Genomic DNA, 18,979 nt, shown 5'->3' with positions numbered 1-18,979 from the left:
GGCGTGGCGTCTGTCATTGACAGTTCAGTTAAATCGTATCTCCTCCATCAGTTCTCCACGGATTTCCGTTCCGCTTGTTTTGTTTGAAAGAACTCGTCGCTCTGCCCAAAATGAGCATGGTTGTTGTTTTGTCAAATTTTTTGCTAGCGAGTTACTAATCAGGCCAAATGAACGAGTTTTCTAGGTCTCTCACTAGAATTGTATCTCCTCTCTCGTTTCTCATCCGATTCCGATCAATGTTTTTGGTCGATCTTCCCTTGAACAAAAATTTGGTTGTTTTTGTTGATTTTCTTGTTGTAAACAATTTTACAACTTTGTTTATTTTCAGTTAAATCATATCTCCTCCCTCAGTTCTCAGTAGATTTCAGTTCTGATTGTTTTCGTTTGAAAGAACTCGACCTTCTGTACAACACTTGGTCATTGTATTGTTAAGTTTTTGCTAACGAACGGCTAATTAGGTCACCTTAACGAGTTTTGGGATTTCTCATTAGAATTGTATCTCTTCTCGCAAGTTCTCATCCGATTTCAGTTCTGGTCGATGTTTTGGGTCGATCTTCCTTCGGAGGAACAAAACTTAGTCGTTTGTTTGCTGATTTTCTTTTTGCAAACAATTTGTTTACAGCTTTTGTTTATTTCCAGTTAAATCGTGTCTCCTCCTTCAGTTCTCAATGGATTTCAGTTCTGATTGTTTTATTTGAAAGAACTCTTCCTTCTGCACAACGCTTGGTCATCGTATTGTCCGATTTTTTGCGAACAAATTAGTTATTAGGTCAACTTAACACATTTTCTCCTTACTAGAATTGTATCTCCTCTCATTTATCATCCGAATTCAGTTCTGATCGATGTTTTGGGTCGATCTTCCGTTGGGGAACAAAATTTAGTCCTTTTGTTGATTTTCCTGTTGTAAACAATTTGTCGTTGAGGTTGGTTCTCTCTCACTCTCACTCACTCACATCGTCACATTTCAGGCTGTTTGATGTTTTGGTCGTCATGGTTGTTTCGATGGCAGGCCAGATGAGCTCCTACGTCCTTGACGTTCTGGTTTGTCATGAAGTAATGAGGAAACGGCTTAAAACTGCTTCAGCCAAGTGTCCATTCACTTTTTTTTTTTGAATACTTTATTTTCACAATTTTACTTTTTCAACTTAACATACATACCTATGGAGCACTTGCATGTGACGTCACAGCCGATCCAGATTGTGACAGACGCCATCTTGTCGGTCAAACGCCATATTCCGCCTTCTACTTCTGGTTCTACTTCTGCTTTTACTTCTGCCTTTTCTTCTGGAAAACCCTACGATATACAATTCTACTACAACGGCTGCGGCTACAAGCGCTCCCTACCTGTGCACGTTTTTTATGTTTTTTGTGTGTATTTTTGCGTGTTGTTCGTCTGTACCGGACTTCAATATCCACTACAACCGTATGGACTTACTGGACATTGGTTTGCAGCAGAAAATGACGGTTTGTAGCGATTTCCATCGCATGCACAGCATTCTGGACGAGACAGCGAGACCAGCGGGGTCTCCGTGGATTGTTATCGGAAGCAAAGCGAAGGAGGCGGCGCCGGGAGCAGGAAGCAAAAGCGAGGCTGCAGGCAGAGCCGGCCTGTTGACTAAGCTCAGAAAATAGCCACTCAAACCTCCACTGCTAAGCCGCTACCTCTCCAACGCCAGAGACGGACGATTTGGAATTACAGCTGGAATTACCTTATTCTATAATCGGCTGGTCAGTGCTATACTCAATATTTAAGTGACTTACCCGTCCAATGAGGATTCTTGTTTACAAGATGCCACATCTGAGTCGCTGACAAATCCTGAATTTCTGTAGAGATAACTGTCCAGAGATTTATAGGCACGCAGTGCTTCACCACTGAACAGCGAGGGAAAGTTGATGAGGTAATTATACACTTCCGGGTATTCCGCTGGCAGTTCAAAATCCGGTCGTGAAAACTCCGTCCGGTAAGCCATAAGGGTCACTAATCTGTAGATCGTTTATTTTAGACATGTATCTAGTTATCTGTTCATTAGAAAAATGAGCCGTGTAGTCCGTCGGTTGAAATTGATCCATTCTGTACACGAGTGCAGCAGTATTCAGCTGTGTTTTTGACCGACAAGATGGCGGTTGTGTACTTTCCGGTCACGTGACTGCAAGATCTCTATAGGTACAATAAAACAAATCAAGACACAGAACAACCTCACATACACAAAAAGAGACAAAAAAAAACCCCGAGAGAAAGATCAGAACCTTGGTCAATACAAAGAAAAATACAGAAATAAAACTATTACCAATCCCACATAGCAGCCCAAATCACAAACTGGTCATTTAGGCCTCATCAAGTAAATCCAAGAATGGCTTCCATGCTTTTTCATAATACTTCGGTGAGTTCCTTCTGCTAAAGCGAATCTGTTCCATCCTAGAAACCCAAACCATTTCGTTGAGCCACCTCTTAAAACATGGGGAAGATGGAGATTTCCAGTTAAGTAATATCAGTTTTTTGGCTGCTACCATGCCTGTTTTGAGAACCTGCTTACAGTAGGAAGGAAGGGTCGATGTCTTTTTTCAGAGGAACCAAAAATGGCCAGGTTACAGTCTGGTTGAATATTTGTTTTATATTGCTTAGAGAACCAATTAAATATGTCACTCCAAAAGTTGTCCAGTACAGGACAGTACCAGAATAAATGTGCGAGTGAACCTTCGGCTCTGTTACATCTATCACACATGGGAGACACCGATTCAAATATTCTATTAAGTTTAATTTTAGAATAATGTAGTCTGTGTATGACTTTAAATTGAATTAACCGATATCTAGAGTTTATAGAACACTTCTTTACATTGGACAGGCTTTCCTCCCATATTCAGGGATGAGAATTTTCCGCCGATTGGCGGATTTCCGACTTTTTCAGACCAAAATGATCGTTTCTGAGATCGATGTAAATCCGTTGAGAAATCTTTTTTGGGGGGGTATGATTAACGATCTGCAGTCACCTTACAACGCAGACATCCCAAGTCTCCCGGAAGTTCCGGGAGTCTCCTGCATATTGATAGAAGCGAGCAACATTAAGGTCTGCATCACGCTTCTTAGAATGTGCGCGCGCGAGGGGGTGCGTGAGGGAGACTGTGTGCAGTGTTGCCAGATACTGCTGACGTTTTCCAGCCCAAAATATGTTCAAAACCCGCCAAAATGCACTTAAAACCACCCAATCTGGTAACACTGCCTGTGTGCCTGTTCATGTAGCGCATGCCAGACAAAGAGCATCTTGATTGGGTTACTCAGCAAAATAAGCCAATCAGCTTTCAGTGTGGGCGGGATTTTATCTTTCTCGAGGACCGGAGTTTTCAGTTGAGTCAGTGCAGCCTACAGGATCGGCATAGCAGAGAGAGAGCGCGCGCCCCCAGAAATATATATCAATTACACGTCATATATAAGTGTGTATCTTTTATAAATGAGGTTAGCTTGTCTAATGTAGCATGTTGGGGAGAATCATAGTATCATATCTATATTTCTGATGAAATTTGAAGTATGATAGCATGTATAACTCTCCTACTTATTGCTCATTTCATAGGGGGACGGGGGGGGATTGCTGGCATGTGCCGCGCGGGAGCGTCTGCCCAAACTTGTTAGGCCGAGATGAACTTATAGTTTTTGATTTAAAAAAAAATTCCAGTTTGTAATGCCAATTGTACATGCCTGTTCTTTAATTCAAACTCACCATCTCGATCTTCAGATTGACCATATGGTATCTGTATTACATTCCACAACATCCTGTCCAGATAAAACCTAGTTAGTACACACAACAGTTGAAAGGGAAGTGATGAGTGATGTTGAATGTTGCCTGCTTAATATGCAAGAGCTCCTGCTACCATGATAACATCAGAAGAAAGCTTAAGAGAATTATATGATAGAACTTTTTTCTGGTTTGCACTTCATTTTAAAGGATTAGAGTATTCAAAGACATGAATAGTAAAAATGCAGAAATATAATACTGTAGAGCTCGTTTATATTAAAAGGTGCATTGATTTTTTGAAATCATCAAATGTGAATTGATTAAAAACAAGTTTCTTGTACCATATTAATCATTTTCACCTGGGAGTCCACCAAGAAGGGGAATTTATTTCCAAGTAAATTGCAACTTTTTGCTGATAAAATTAATGGTTTTGGGGTAAAAAAATTAGCCAAAAATCATTAGCCCCCTGGGCCCTGTCCCGGTTTTTTCAGACTATTAAAATATTTTTCATTCTCATCTCTGCATATTTCATCTGACAGTGGAACTCCCAGTTCTTTTTCCCATGTATCCCTGAGATAACTAGTACTCGCTGATGTCTCAAAAGCAATGACGAAGCGGGAAATCAAGTGTCCGTTCACTTTTGAGGCTGTAAAAATGCCATGACTATGGGGGAAAAAAGGTCTCGTTTCTAAACAGTTAATGCGATATTTTTGTTAAACCCCTCGAATTAAACCTGAAGGTCGACACTTCACTTCATTCACATCTTGATGGCTGCATTTCAAATCCATTGTGGTGGTGTACAAACGCAAACTGATGAAAATCGGGTCACTGTCCCAATACTTTGAGACCTGACTTTGTATTTGGACCTGCATTGTGTCTGAAAAGTCAGGAACCAGTGAGTAAAACGACATATAGAGATCTTGCAGTCACGTGACCGGAAAGTACACAACCGCCATCTTGTCAGTCAAAAACACCGCTGAATACTGCTGCACTCGTGTACAGAATGGATCAATTTCAACCGACGGACTACACGGCTCATTTTTCTAATGAACAGATAACTAGATACATGTCTAAAATAAACGATCTACAGATTTGTGACCTTTATGGCTTACCGGACGGAGTTTTCACGACCGGATTTTGAACTGCCAGCGGAATACCCGGACGTGTATAATTGCCTCATTAACTTTCCCTCGCTGTTCAGTGGTGAAGCACTGCGTGCTTATAAATCTCTGGACAGTTATCTCTACAGAAATTCAGGATTTGTCAGCGACTCAGATGTGGCATCTTGTAAACAAGAATCCTCATTGGATGGGTAAGTCACTTAAGTATTGAGTATAGCACTGACCAGCCGATTATAGAATAGAATAAGGTAATTCCAGCTGTAATTCCAAATCGTCCGTCTTGTTTACATGGATCTGGCGTTGGAGAGGTAGAGGCTTGGCAGTGGAGATTTGAGTGGCTGTTTTCTGAGCTTAGTCAACAGGCCGGCTCTGCAGCCTCGCTTTTGCTCCCGGCGCCGCCTTCTTCGCTTTGCTTCCGGTAGCAATCCACGGAGACCCCGCTGGTCTCGCTATCTCGTCCGGAGTGTTTTTTTTTTTTTTTTTTTTTTCTCGTCCGGAATGTTGTGCATGCGATGGAAATCGCTACAAACCGTCATTTTCTGCTGGAAACCAATGTCCAGTAAGTCCATATGGTTGTAGTGGATATTGAAGTCCGGTACAGACGAACAACACGCAAAAATACACACAAAAAACATAAAAACCGTGCACAGGTAGGGAGAGCTTGTAGCCGCAGCCGTTGTAGTAGAATTGTATATAGTAGGGTTTTCCAGAAGAAAAGGTAGAAGTAAAAGCAGAAGTAGAAGGCGGAATATGGCGTTTGACCGACAAGATGGCGTCTGTCACAATCTGGATCGGCTGTGACGTCACATGCAGGTGCTCCATACTTCGTTTTATATTTCTTATTTACAACATATGCTCTGCATGTTCATTCTGACGCTCTACACATTTTCTCATCTTGCTGTTTTTTTGCGGATTTTTCACAACGTGTTTATATATTCGGATCAGATCCACCGATTCCTGACCTTTCGGACAGGAATGTGTTTGTTCTGTTCAAACCTCTGAAAGTAAATCACGTGCTTTCCTTCTGCAGGAGCATAGTTCCCTGGATTAAGAAGTTTGGGACAAACCCCATCTCCGGAGAGGTATGTTGACGAAAAACCCGTTTCATTGTCTCTGATTGTAGTGAAATGTCATGAAACGGAGATGAGATGAAGTTGCTGAGCCAGGAGAGGGCGTCGAAGCTCCACCGAGCGAGCAGAGAGACTGGAGAGGCCGAGAGGTTATGCAACAGGAAGGAAAGTGGTGTGTTTTGAGGCATGGAGGCTTCAGGTGTGCCAGCTGTTGCTCTGTGAACAGCTTCGGTCTGTGATCCTGAAGTAGGGTTGCGGTAACTCGGACCTCGCAGCACATCACATCCTGTTTGCTCCAGCAGATCTGTACAGTCACTCGGATTAGTCATGAAAGAGACATTTTTAGGATTGTTTTTAAATTTTTTTTTTATTTAAGGATAGTAAGAGAAATGACTCATTCCAGTATTATCTACATCATGATACACTATCAGTGGAAATTTTTTTAAAAATAAACTTCTGATGAAATGCGATCATATAATCGAATGACTTTCACGGTGTAGTAAAGCTGGAGAGTTTTTAATTTCCCCTGATGTGTCAGTTGGCTTTGAATCTAAATTCCCTAAAGCCAGTTTGTATATTTCTTAATCTGGGTTTTTCATGAGTTTCACTATTTTTTTAATTTATTGAAGCGTTCACCTTGGCATCAGGAGATTGCAGGTTTGAATCCTAGTGATGCCGGGGGACGATCTCCCCTATCAATCACAGCAAAACTAACCAATCGTAGGCTTGTCTGAGCTCACGTATGTGGAAGAGGGCAGATAGCGCTTTCCATTGACGAGTAGTTTGAACGTCGCCGTTGGCCGGTTTCACTTTCCACCAACGCGAACCAGGTGCTGGTTCTGGTGTCAGTTCAGAGTTGGTTCAGTTTGCAAACCTTCGACGATCTGGTCTGCTTTCTGACGGGCTCGAAAGCCACAGCAGAGTTAGATTATTCGCTGTGTACGTTTCCGCTTTCACAGCAGCGCTAGCTCCAAGCACAAGAACAACAGTGGTTGCTTTGATATCACGTCCATACTGCAGCTCTGGTTTTTCTTCTTTGGATTAGTCAGATTAGACGCTACATTAGCTCTGTTTTTTTAATTTGCGCTAGCAGCAGTAGCGCAAATTGTTACTGGGCAATTCCATGTAAATGTCAACCTCACCATGCAAAAATAAAGCTACATGTAATACATCAAAACCACTCCCAGAGATCTCACCTGGGCCTGTATTTTACAGATGTGAATAAGTTGAACCAATTTGTAACCAACCTAATATGTCACTGTCAGTCTTTCTTTCTTATAATGTAAAACCCAAGCTAAAATCAACTTTGATCATGTACAATTCTATATTATTGCCACAAGCCACAGAAATGTATGCTAAAATCCACAAAACAGCAAAACAATAGCCATCCTAAATATTATTTAAGAACTTTGATAGTTTTAGCTGATATTTAGAGAGTTTTTCAAAGGGTTATGGTGGTTAAATTGCTGATTTTCTAAACATACGCCATGTCTATTTCAGACGCGTCACATCCATAACGGAATTTCGTCACATCCATAACGCTGACTTTTCCTTCCGAAACTCTGCATGAAATACAAAATATTTTAAACAAAGATTTTTTTAATATTCACCTTGGACCCCTCTATCAAATGGATATCTCCATTTCGACATTAGGTTTACAATTTCACAGAGTTTGATAAAAATGTACAGTCACCCAAGAAAAGTGATACTTTTTCTGTCACATCCATAACGCATCTTTTATTGGCATTTTCTGGCATGCCCAAGATGTACTATGGGAATTGTTCTTGTTCTATCACTTCTCCAGTATGGTACAGCCTTAAAATATGCAACACCTGTTTAAATACTGGGAGACGATAAAACATGCACTGGGTCATTTGTTGCCATTTTGAGTTCAAGTGTCATGTCCATAATGCTGGAATTGCTCTACTCTGTCACTCAGGATCTTTCTACTTTCTTCTTCTTATTCTCCGAACGTTTTTTAGGATGCTATTTCTCCCTCAGTTTTCAACCAGTCACCACATTTCACATGAAGAATGCATCTGGGTTGAATTATGTTGCTATGACTTTTGGTGCTGATCTGGATCACCGAACTGGAATGATCCATGAAAAACAGGCTTTATTTTTTTTCCCCTTCGCTAAGCGTCATTCTCTATCTCTTACCGTTCCGGATCTACAGGGTACGGCGACCAGACGTTCTGGTTTGGAAGAGCTAGCACAAATCACTGTGACTTGAGTCACATTATCTATCTAGTGGTGTGGGTTTTTTTTAATGGTGATCATAAAGTTTTAGCTGATCTTTTTGGTCACGATAATCCCAGTCCCTGACATAACCGGTTCTTGGTTCTAGAACAGCAAAGTGTTGGTGCTGCTGTCGGAGCAGTTTTCCTGGCTGAGATGAGAACCGGTTCTTTGGATGTTGAAACGTGAAGAACTGGTTCACGATTAGGCCCCGGGTCCAAACCGGTTCTCAAACTGCCTTGGTGGAAAAGGGGTATAAATTTAATTATTCTATCAGCATTCCCCGCGTATGAGCAATCGTGCGCTCTGATCGGCTACTACTAGGATATCAGCTCATATACGGTGAGTAAAGAAAAACAAAATGGCGGAATGTGTTACTGAAGCAACCGAGGATGAAATAAAAACTCTACTTGAAAACAAAATCTCAAAAAATACAAAAAAAAGCAACAAAATATGGAAAGAAAGTGTTTGTTTGATGGTAAGAATGTGTCTTTTAATTTTTCAAGAATTATTATGGGATTTTTCACAAATTGCTACCGTCTTTTCGCCAGTTTGTTTACCTTCTAAGCGGAAATGATTTTGTCGGACGTTTTGTGTAAGGTTTTTATTTATTGAATTTGCAAAAAAAAAAAATTTTAACGCTCCGTTTCTCAAAATCCGGTGAATGTGGATAGAATAAAAGTTATTCCACGAAATCGGGTCGTACATGAGCTGATACGCGCCTCGTCGGCTATCAGCTCATGTACGACCCGATTTCGTGGAATAACTGTTAATTCTTAGAGCCACTGGAGGTTTTTATTTCTGAACTTTCCTCCAACAAAACCCAAACCTCTTGCACACGAATGAAGATCTCATCTGATGCTACTTTAGAAATATTACAGCGCATGTGGCAAAGTTTTTTTAAAACGGTGTATTTTTATTATATCATTAAAAAAAAAACCTATGAAAATAATTAAACCAGTTCACTCCCAAACAAGAATCATGTTTTTACAGTAAAAGTAGTCTGGTGTTTTCTTTATTGTAGCTGCAGAGCGTTATTTTGGGACATTGGTGTAATTAATCTGCTGGACGCCGAACCTCTGAAAACCACAGAGCTACCGTACATTGTTGATAACCGCATCAGAGCCCAGCGAGAGACGCGTTCAGTGTCGGCTGCACGGTGTCGTAGGGAAGGAATGAAACATTTCTGCGGTTTGCTGTTTTCAGAAAATAAGCAGCGTGATGTGAAGCAGCGTTACTGGTACCACTGTGAAGTTAAATATTTTACAATTAGTATCAATACGCAGGTGATTTATAGGAAATCGCGCGTGCTGATTGGTCGAGAAATTCTGACTATTTCTCGATAATCGCCTCGAATGACTCGGCAAAATGGCGGCTAATCGTGTTGTCAGTGTAAGTGAGGAAGAATTACAAATGATGAAAAAAAAACGCTAGTCCTAAATTATTTTTTTTTGGTACATGGGGTGGGGGGTGGGTGTATACTGGTTTACTTCTGTCCATATCTCTGTATCTCCGTCCATCCGAAACACCCTTTCTCTCAGCAACCACAAATCATAGCCACTTGGTACTAGGTACCGAGCTTCAGCTTGGGGTTCTATACCGTGTATACCGTTTTCAGGTCTGTCGCACATCAACTTCATTTACCGACTGAATGTATTTACGAGAAACACAGTGTGGATTTACAAAATTTTCGTAACACTTTTCTCATTAACTACAAGTCATAACTGTTTGATTTTTGGTACCGAGCTTCAGCTTGGGGTTCTATACCGTGTATACCGTTTTCAGGTCTGTCGCACATCGACTTCCTGTTTACCGACTGGATATATTTACAAAACATATAGCGTGGATTTACAACATTTTCATAACACTTTTCTCAGCAACTACAAATCACAACTGCTTGATATTTGGTACCGAGCTTCAGCTTGGGGTTCTATACCGTGTATACCGTTTTCAGGTCTGTCGCACATCGACTTCCTGTTTACCGACTGAATGTATTTACGAAACACACAGCGTGGATTTAAAAAATTTTCGTAACACTTTTCTCATTAACTACAAGTCATAACTGTTTGATATTTGGTACCGAGCTTCAGCTTGGGGTTCTATACCGTATATACCATTTTCAGGTCTGTCGCACATCGACTTCCTGTTTACCGACTGGATATATTTACAAAACATATAGCGTGGATTTACAACATTTTCATAACACTTTTCTCAGCAACTACAAATCACAACTGCTTGATATTTGGTACCGAGCTTCAGCTTGGGGTTCTATACCGTGTATACCGTTTTCAGGTTTGTCGCACATCAACTTCCTGTTTACCGACTGAATGTATTTACGAAACGCACAGCGTGGATTTACAAAATTTTCGTAACACTTTTCTCATTAACTACAAGTCATAACTGTTTGATATTTGGTACCGAGCTTCAGCTTGGGGTTCTATACCGTGTATACCGTTTTCAGGTCTGTCGCACATCGACTTCGTTTACCGACTGGCTGTATTTACGAAACATATAGCGTGGATTTGCAACATTTTCATCACACTTTTCTCAGCAACCACAAATCACAACTGCTTGATTTTTGGTACCGAGCTTCAGCTTGCGGTTCTATACCGTGTATACCGTTTTCAGGTCTGTCGCACATTGACTTCCTGTTTTCCGACTGAATGTATTTATGAAACATGTACGGTAGGTTTTGACGCTATTGCAAAATGACAGTTTACCAGGATGCTATTTGAAATCCCTGGGGAGGGACACTACTTACTTGTTTCAGGGTTCATTATTTCTTGAAGTCAACATTCATAATAAGTGTCCTATTCCTTTGATTGCTTGCATTCTGGTATAAGCGAGAGCGGTGGGGGATACGTAAGTGAGCAGTAGCTCACAGTCGATCTTGTTTAAAAAATAATCACCTGTGTGTTTATACTAAAAAAAAAATGTATCCACGTCAGGCTCAGTGAACATTGGCGATTTTATTATATGGCACGAGCTACTTCCGGTAAAATCGTGCGCTCTGATTGGTTCCTTGGCAGGCAGAAGTTTCCCGTAATGCCCGTGGACAATTACGGACTTTTCTTTTCAAGGCGCCGGCCCAAAAACGACAAAAAAATTAACTGGAACTCAAAAATGTCCGAAGCACAAAAGACAAACGAGTCACGGAGTTATTGAAGAAACGAGCAACGAAGAGTATTCCGAAACTGCTAACAAAGATTCAGTTTTGAAGCCGCTAGCCGTTTATTCTGCATGTGTGACTCGACTGCTTTATAAATATGACGTGACTGAAAGCAGCATCACGGCTTATTATAATGACTATCTATTTTAATCTTAGAAATAAAAAAAAGCCATATAATAAATTCCTTATTAACCTCGCTTGTTGGGTCTTTACGGGAAAATATCAGGCCTCGGTCTTGGCAGTACGGACCGAGCCGTACTGCCAAAACCGAGGTCTGATATTTTCCCGTAAAGACTCTGCAAGCGAGGTTAATAAGGAGTTAGTAATTATTAAATAACGCCACATCCTGAAGCGTTCTCTTGCTCTTACAAGACCGTAATTTGACAACTGTTACACTTTTTTTTTTCCCCTTCTAATAAGAATTAAATCAAGTTAAATACCACATCGGTACAGCTTATTGTGTTACCGAGAAGCCAGAAAGTCCTGATGTTGCACAAAATTTATTGTTGTAAAGCACCGGGACTGGAGACTCCTTCCGTAACTCCTCCATATCGAAAACTTCACCAGGTTCAACGATTATTAGTCTCGGTTCAATAAGGGACGTTTAAAAATCCTTTTTATTGTCGGGCTTAGATTATGTGAATGGGTTGAATGTATTTAATCGAGCGGATTAATATAAACCTGGGATTGGAATGAAAATGATACACACACTGGAATTGTGTGTGTGTGTGAGAGAGAGAGACACACACTTCTTGTGTACGGAGTATGTTTGGGTTTGCCACGTGTTGCGCATTAGTTTATGTCGGTCTGGATGTTGCTCTACATGTCTCGGCGTGTGTGTGCACGCACAGCTGGCTGTCCCATCAGAAACATTCCTGATTGATGGGTCCGGTGTGTGTGTGTGTGTGAGAGAGAGAGATATTGTTTCTTCAAATCTCTCTGGTCATGTGGTCAGGGACATGTCTGGACTTGTCCCTAACACACAGTGTGTAAGGCTCAGTAGCAACTGTGGGAAAACCATGTGTGGAGATTTGTGGGAGTGAAGGAAAAACCCTTCCTCGCCGTCACGTTCCTCTTTACTCACACCACGCCGCAAAGACGTCCTCTAATCTAAAACCGTCACGTTACAGGAAGACTTCTCCATGCAGCATATTACATGTTTTATATCGAAGTATTTGCGATGTGTCCAAGGATTCTGGTCCTGATTAGTGGCTTGGTGTTGAATTAGCGTTAGCGTCAAGGTAGCAACTATGTGACGTCGTTGTAGCTGCACTTGTACTAACTAGGGATGGCGAAAACTAAAAAAAATCTTGACCGACCACCGAGCCTCATTAGCCGGTTAAAGTCGGTTAACCTATGAGTTTAAAATTCTAGAATTGGAATTATTAGAATCTATTCTAAATCTAACCGCGAGCATCCGCACATTCAGTCCCAGTCGCTGCCCTCCGCTCACATTCCCTTTTCTACAGCACGAAACATTTAGTCAAACACGGCACTGATGTCGAGGGGTTTGTATTGGAGCGGAGGACAGATGGCTCCAGCTTAGAGACAGTTTCAGCTGGCCATGATGGCGTTGAAAATGAAGTCAAGTGCTAGAAGAAGTACATACTGTAACATTCAGTGATGGGAATAACGGCGTTCAAATAAAGGCTGTTATAACGCCGGGTAATCTAATTAATTAGCTATAATCGTTATAACGCCGTTACCAATATCAACACGCCATTACTGCATGGTATTGAAGTTGCTCTGAAGCCGTCACCGACTTGGCTCACAGACATAAAAGCTGCGTTTGTCGTTCCCCCTCCAGACACCGCTGTCATTTCATTCTCTCCCCTTCCGTCCAAAAGTCGGCATCTGCGCGTTTAGTTTGTGTGGAGAGATATGATCTGCAATAACATGCATTGTTGGCTACAGACCGAAACATACTTTCAGAATGCACTGGCCAAGGCAGGACTAAACTCCATGTGCCTTCTAATAATCATTAAAAAAAAAACAGAATAGTAATTTGTAAGCTAAAAAGCCTGTGTCTACACTTTTCTTTCGCCGAGTGGCGACTGTCTTCAACTGGGGCGGGAGGGCGGGACATGACTGAATGGGTGTTTCTGATTTGTCAGCTGTCGTCCTTACACCGCATGGCATGCCCCAAGCGTTTACAACACAGAATTCCAGGTTCTCCGCTCCAAAATCGGCAGCTTCAAAACGATTTTTTTTTTTAACCGACAACCAAAAAAAAAAATTAACCGGTTGACGTTGATTCAGTCAACCATCCGTCAAACGGTCATCGGTTAACATCCCTAGTACTAAGGCCCACTTTACACGGGGATGGTTTGAAACAAAAACGCAAAAGTCCGTTTTCGTTCTCACTTTTTTCCGCGTCTACATGACCGTTTTCAAGGAGGAAATCTGCGTCTATACGGTGACGCATAAATGTGTGGAATTCAATTGGATGTGCATGCCAGGCGGCTAGGTGGTGCTGTGAAAGACCTCCGCTATGTCTGCACGCATGCGCGACGTCTTCCGTCTTGTCTGATCTGCACATCTGCGCCGCGAAAACTTTGGCTACTCTGGCTATGGTAAGTAAGAAAGTAAGTAAAAAAGTAAGAGCATACTATACCCGCCTCTGTTCATTAACGGTATATGTGCAGATTCGGTATAGATGTTCGAAGGACTCCTGGACGTTTATTAAAGCTGCCAGAGCAGCTTGAAGGTCCGTTGGATCGACGTAATCAGACATGCTCTTACTTTTTTACTTACTTTCTTACTTCCCGGGCTGGCATGTACAGTATATGACGTATGTATGACGTAAACGCGTACCCGACGTGAGCAGATCTGAGCAGAGTTTCGCGTATTGGGTAGTTTAGACGGATATGCAACGGGGGCTGTTTTTAACTTATCCACTCTGGAAGGCGTTTTCAATTTTTTCCGTTTTTCAGCCTCGGAAACGCCGTCCCCGTGTAGACGAAAGGCACTTCCGATAAAATATTTAGTCGTTTTTACCCGACAGCGTCCTCGTGTAAACGGGCCCTGACACTCCCTGTGTCTGAAATCGCTCACTCATTCACTACTCCCTACTCCCTATATGGGGAATTACTATGTAGAGGACTATACAGCGAGCTCATTGGTAAAATGGAAAAAAAAAAAACAACCTTTCAGACACTACTCGGTCGCGCTGGTATTTACATCACTATTAAAACGTGCCAGATCACCCGGCTGGTGGGTTTTCAAAATAATAAACACATGCATGTATTTTTGTGATAAATCCTTATTATACTGAGCGCGTTTCCAACATTAATCAATACAGAGTACCTGCAGCTTTCAGTTCTTTTAAATCAAGGTTAAATTCTTTTTCTTCTTTGCCGCTGCCTTTTATTAAAGTAGAACTGAAGGCAATTTTTTCGAGAGCTATTTCGTCACTGCTATAGCAAGTTATGAGTGTTTGAAATACGCTATGTAATATATCAAAGCGACGGCCGTAAACGAGATTCGTCGAGACCTGTGCGAGACATCGTAGGACGGAAGTAAAACGTACAGCGGAAATCAAAGCGACCAACATCTGCTAACGTCGTCAAAAGACGCGCGCGCCCTCTTTCGAATGCTGACGTAATCAAGCCGGAAGTTTTCCCTGTGCCCGAAATCGCTTAGCCTGGGCCCGCCCATCCTAAGCGTGACGCAACACGAGGGCCTGTTGCGAGTGTAGTCTGGCCAGGCAAGCTATCTGCAGCTCTTCCAAGCTCCCAAAAAATCGGGAGCCAATCAACTTTGAGCATCTCCAACGGCCCTGGGTAGAGGCGTGTTCAAGGCACTGACGTAGTAGAACTGCGACCGGAAGCCATAGATTGTTTACAGGATCTATGCCGGAAGCGCTTCATTCACTAGAAACATTACGAACGTGGAGCAAGTTCTCATTGAAAACGGAGCAAAGAGCAGCCCTGGAGGTATTTATTGAAAGGAAGGACGTTTTCGCCTTGCTCCCGACCGGCTTCGGTAAGAGTTTAATCTACCAGTTAGCCCCGTCGCGTCACATACGCCAGAGGAAAGAGTGATGTGATTGATTTAAGCTTCGTCACAGCCTTTTCTGGCTTCGACCAGTAGCAAACTGAGGCATTTCAGGGAGGCGGGTCAACCACGCACTTTGGGAAACGGTTGGGCTTAATATGTTTGCCAGACCAAATGCTCGCAGAGCTTTGAAGTCGCGTTAGCCAGACTAGAAATCGCTCCCTACTCACTATATAGTGGGGACGCCATTTTGCAGTGCTGTCCGAAACCTTAGTGAGGATTATGTGGGAAATGCGCTCAGTATAATAATGTATTTATCACAAAAATACATGCATGTATTTATTATTTTGAAAACCCACCAGCCGCCTGATCCGGCAAGTTTTAATTGTGCGACAGTAATGACGTAAATACCAGCGCGACGGACTCGTCCTTATCCTGTCGTCTTTCCAACTCTTCTCAGTTGGTTCCAAGTCGTATGGAATAATCTCCATCACCGATGAAGCTGGCAAATCTTGAAATTAATCTAAATTGGAATGATGTGGCGATCTGGCCGCTGTGTAAACAGTTTTCAAAATGGCGGCGCCGACACTTCACGTTTGAAGTCTCGCACAAGTCTCGGGAAGCTCGCGCAGATAAGCGACGCCTGCCGTGGACCAAACGAACTACATTCAGCATGGCTAAAAACCGAAAAGGCTGAAAAGTGTAATATAATATACAGTGCTGAGCGTAAATGAGTACACCCCCTTTGAAAAGTAACATTTTCAACAATATCTCAATGAACACAAACAATTTCCAAAATGTTGACAAGACACAGTTTAATATAACATCTGTTTAACTTATAACGTGAAAGTAAGGTTAATAATATAAACTTAGATTACACATTTTTCAGTTTTACTCAAATTAGGGTGGTGCAAAAATGAGTACACCCCACAACAACAACTACGATATCCGGTACTTTGTATGGCCTCCATGATTTTTAATGACGGCACCAAGTCTTCTAGGCATGGAATGAACAAGTTGGCGACATTTTGCAACATCAATCTTTTTCCATTCTTCAACAACGACCTCTTTTAGTGACTGGATGCTGGATGGAGAGTGATGCTCAACTTGTCTCTTCAGAATTCCCCATAGGTGTTCGATTGGGTTCAGATCAGGAGACATACTTGGCCACTGAATCACTTTCACTCTGTTCTTCTTCAGAAATCCAACAGTGGCCTTAGATGTGTGTTTAGTCATGTTGAAAAAGTGCACATCGACCAAGGGCACGGAGTGATGGTAGCATCTTCTCTTTCAGTATAGAGCAATACATCTGTGAATTCATGATGCCATCAATGAAATGCAGCTCCCCGACACCAGCAGCACTCATGCAGCCCCACATAAGGACACTGCCACCACCATGTTTCACTGTAGGCACCAGGCATTTTTCTTTGTATTCCTCACCTTTGCGACGCCATACAGTTTTGAAGCCGTCAGTTCCAAAAACATTTATCTTGGTCTCATCACTCCAGAGTATAGAGTCCCAGTAGTCTTCATCTTTGTCAGCATGGGCCCTGGCAAACTCTAGGCGGGCTTTTTGTGCCTGGGCTTTAGGAGAGGCTTCTTTCGTGGACGGCATCCACGCATGCCGTTCCTCTGCAGTGTACACCGTATTGTGTCACGGGAAATAGTCAACCCAGTTTGGCTTTCTATTTCTTTAGATAACTGCAGTGAACTTGCATGCCGATTTTCTTCAACCCTTCTCATCAGAAGACGCTCCTGTCGAGGTGTTAACTTCCGTGGACGACCTGGACGTCTCTGTGAGATGGTTGCAGTTCCATCTTTCTTAAATTTTTGTACCACTTTTGCTACAGTATTCTGACTGATAAGTAAAGCTTTGCTGATCTTCTTGTAGCCTTCACCTTTGTGGTGGAAAGAAATCATTTTCTTTGGGGAATTCTGAAGAGACAAGTTGAGCATCACTCTCCATCCAGCATCCAGTCACTAAAAGAGGTCATTGTTGAAGAATGGAAAAAGATTGATGTTGCGAAATGTCGCCAACTTGTTCATTCCATGCCTAGAAGACTTGGTGCTGTCATTAAAAATCATGGAGGCCATACAAAGTACTAGATGTAGCAGTTTTTGTTGTGGGGTGTACTCATTTTTGCATCACCCTAATTTGAGTTAAACTGAAAAAAAAATGTGTAATCTAAGTTTATATTATTAACCTTACTTTCACGTTATAAGTTAAACAGATGTTCTATTAAACTGTCTTGTTAGCATTTTGGAAGTTGTTTGTGCTCATTGAGATATTGTTTAAAATGTTACTTTTCAAAGGGGGTGTACTCATTTACGCTGAGCGCTGTAAGTTGCCAATATGAGTCACGATATAAGGTTAATAAAAACCGAAAAGCGTAACTGAATGAATAACACGTTAATTAAGAAATAAAGCAAGTTTAAAAATGACTTCAGTTCCCCTTTAAATCAAATTTGAGGCTTTTAATTAGATTTCTTTCAGCGCGACAGCAGTGCATGATGGGATATATTGCTTTGGTTAGTGACCATCGGTTGTACACTACTTTTCGTGATGCATTGTGGGATACTTTGAGTGCACTATACTATATAGGGTGTAAATAATCCTCACTGAGGTTTCGGACAGCACTACAAAATGGCGTCCTCACTATATAGTGCCCTATTTATTGATTTTGATTTTATTTATTTTTATTTTATTTTAATAGTAAATTCAGTGTAAATACATTAAAAATACATGGATGAGACAAGAAAGTGAAAACACTTATTTCCATTGTGGTCCATAAAATGAAGGGGAAAATATAGAATGTAAAATTAAAATCAAGGAAAATATGGTGTGTATACATTTGATAACAAATAACACAAGTAGTATAAATAAACATAATACTGTACAAAAGTACTTGGTGCAAAATACGAGTAAACACATACCTGTATCAAAATTAACAGGACAAAGACAATATAATAACCGAGGACTAGTTAGATTGACATAATAGAAGGGTTGAGTTCTTCCTCTAAAAGCCGTTGAGATAAAAAGGTTCGGACTAGGTAGTGAGTCGGGAGTGATTTCAGACACAGGAGAAGTTCACCAGGAGACACAGATTCACACGTTCATGATGCCAGTCAGGACTTCCAGTATCATATTAACGAGAGATCCAACATCGAAGTAGCAGTGATAAACCGTTACTATTAGAGCTGGGACTTGAGCTCAGCCAAACCTGAGCCAGACACCAAAACAGCAACAGGGCAAAGGATTTTGCAAGGGATTAGCGGCAGGCTAGCAGGTCGCTCCGTTGTGTGTAGGTGTCGATGTTGATTTTAAAAGTAACTCAGTAAATTGCACAGGGAAATGAAGACTTAAAGGAACAGTCCACCGTACTTCCATAATGAAATATGCTCTTATCTGAATTGAGACGAGCTGCTCCGTACCTCTCCGAGCTTTGCGCGACCTCCCAGTCAGTCAGACGCGCTGTCACTCCTGTTAGCAATGTAGCTAGGCTCAGTATGGCCAACGGTATTTTTTGGGGCTGTAGTTAGATGCGACCAAACTCTTCCGCGTTTTTCCTGTTTACATAGGTTTATATGACCAGTGATATGAAACAAGTTCAGTTACACAAATTGAAACGTAGCGATTTTCTGTGCTATGGAAAGTCC

The 18,979-nt window shown here is 41.6% G+C and overlaps 1 protein-coding gene across 1 annotated transcript in view; it reads left to right on the top strand.

Moving 5' to 3' along the window:
- The window catches only part of ppil2 (peptidylprolyl isomerase (cyclophilin)-like 2), a 166,461-nt gene that overhangs the window by 19,787 nt on the left and 127,695 nt on the right, over positions 1 to 18,979 (top strand). The window contains exon 5 of the mRNA XM_060907425.1: positions 5,880 to 5,931. Coding sequence (XP_060763408.1) covers positions 5,880 to 5,931 — 52 coding nt within the window. The remainder of the gene's footprint in view (positions 1 to 5,879; positions 5,932 to 18,979) is intronic.

This window comes from Neoarius graeffei, chromosome 24 (genome assembly GCF_027579695.1).
Source record: "Neoarius graeffei isolate fNeoGra1 chromosome 24, fNeoGra1.pri, whole genome shotgun sequence".
Lineage (NCBI taxonomy): Eukaryota > Metazoa > Chordata > Actinopteri > Siluriformes > Ariidae > Neoarius > Neoarius graeffei.
This window is presented reverse-complemented; position numbering and strand designations above follow the sequence as displayed.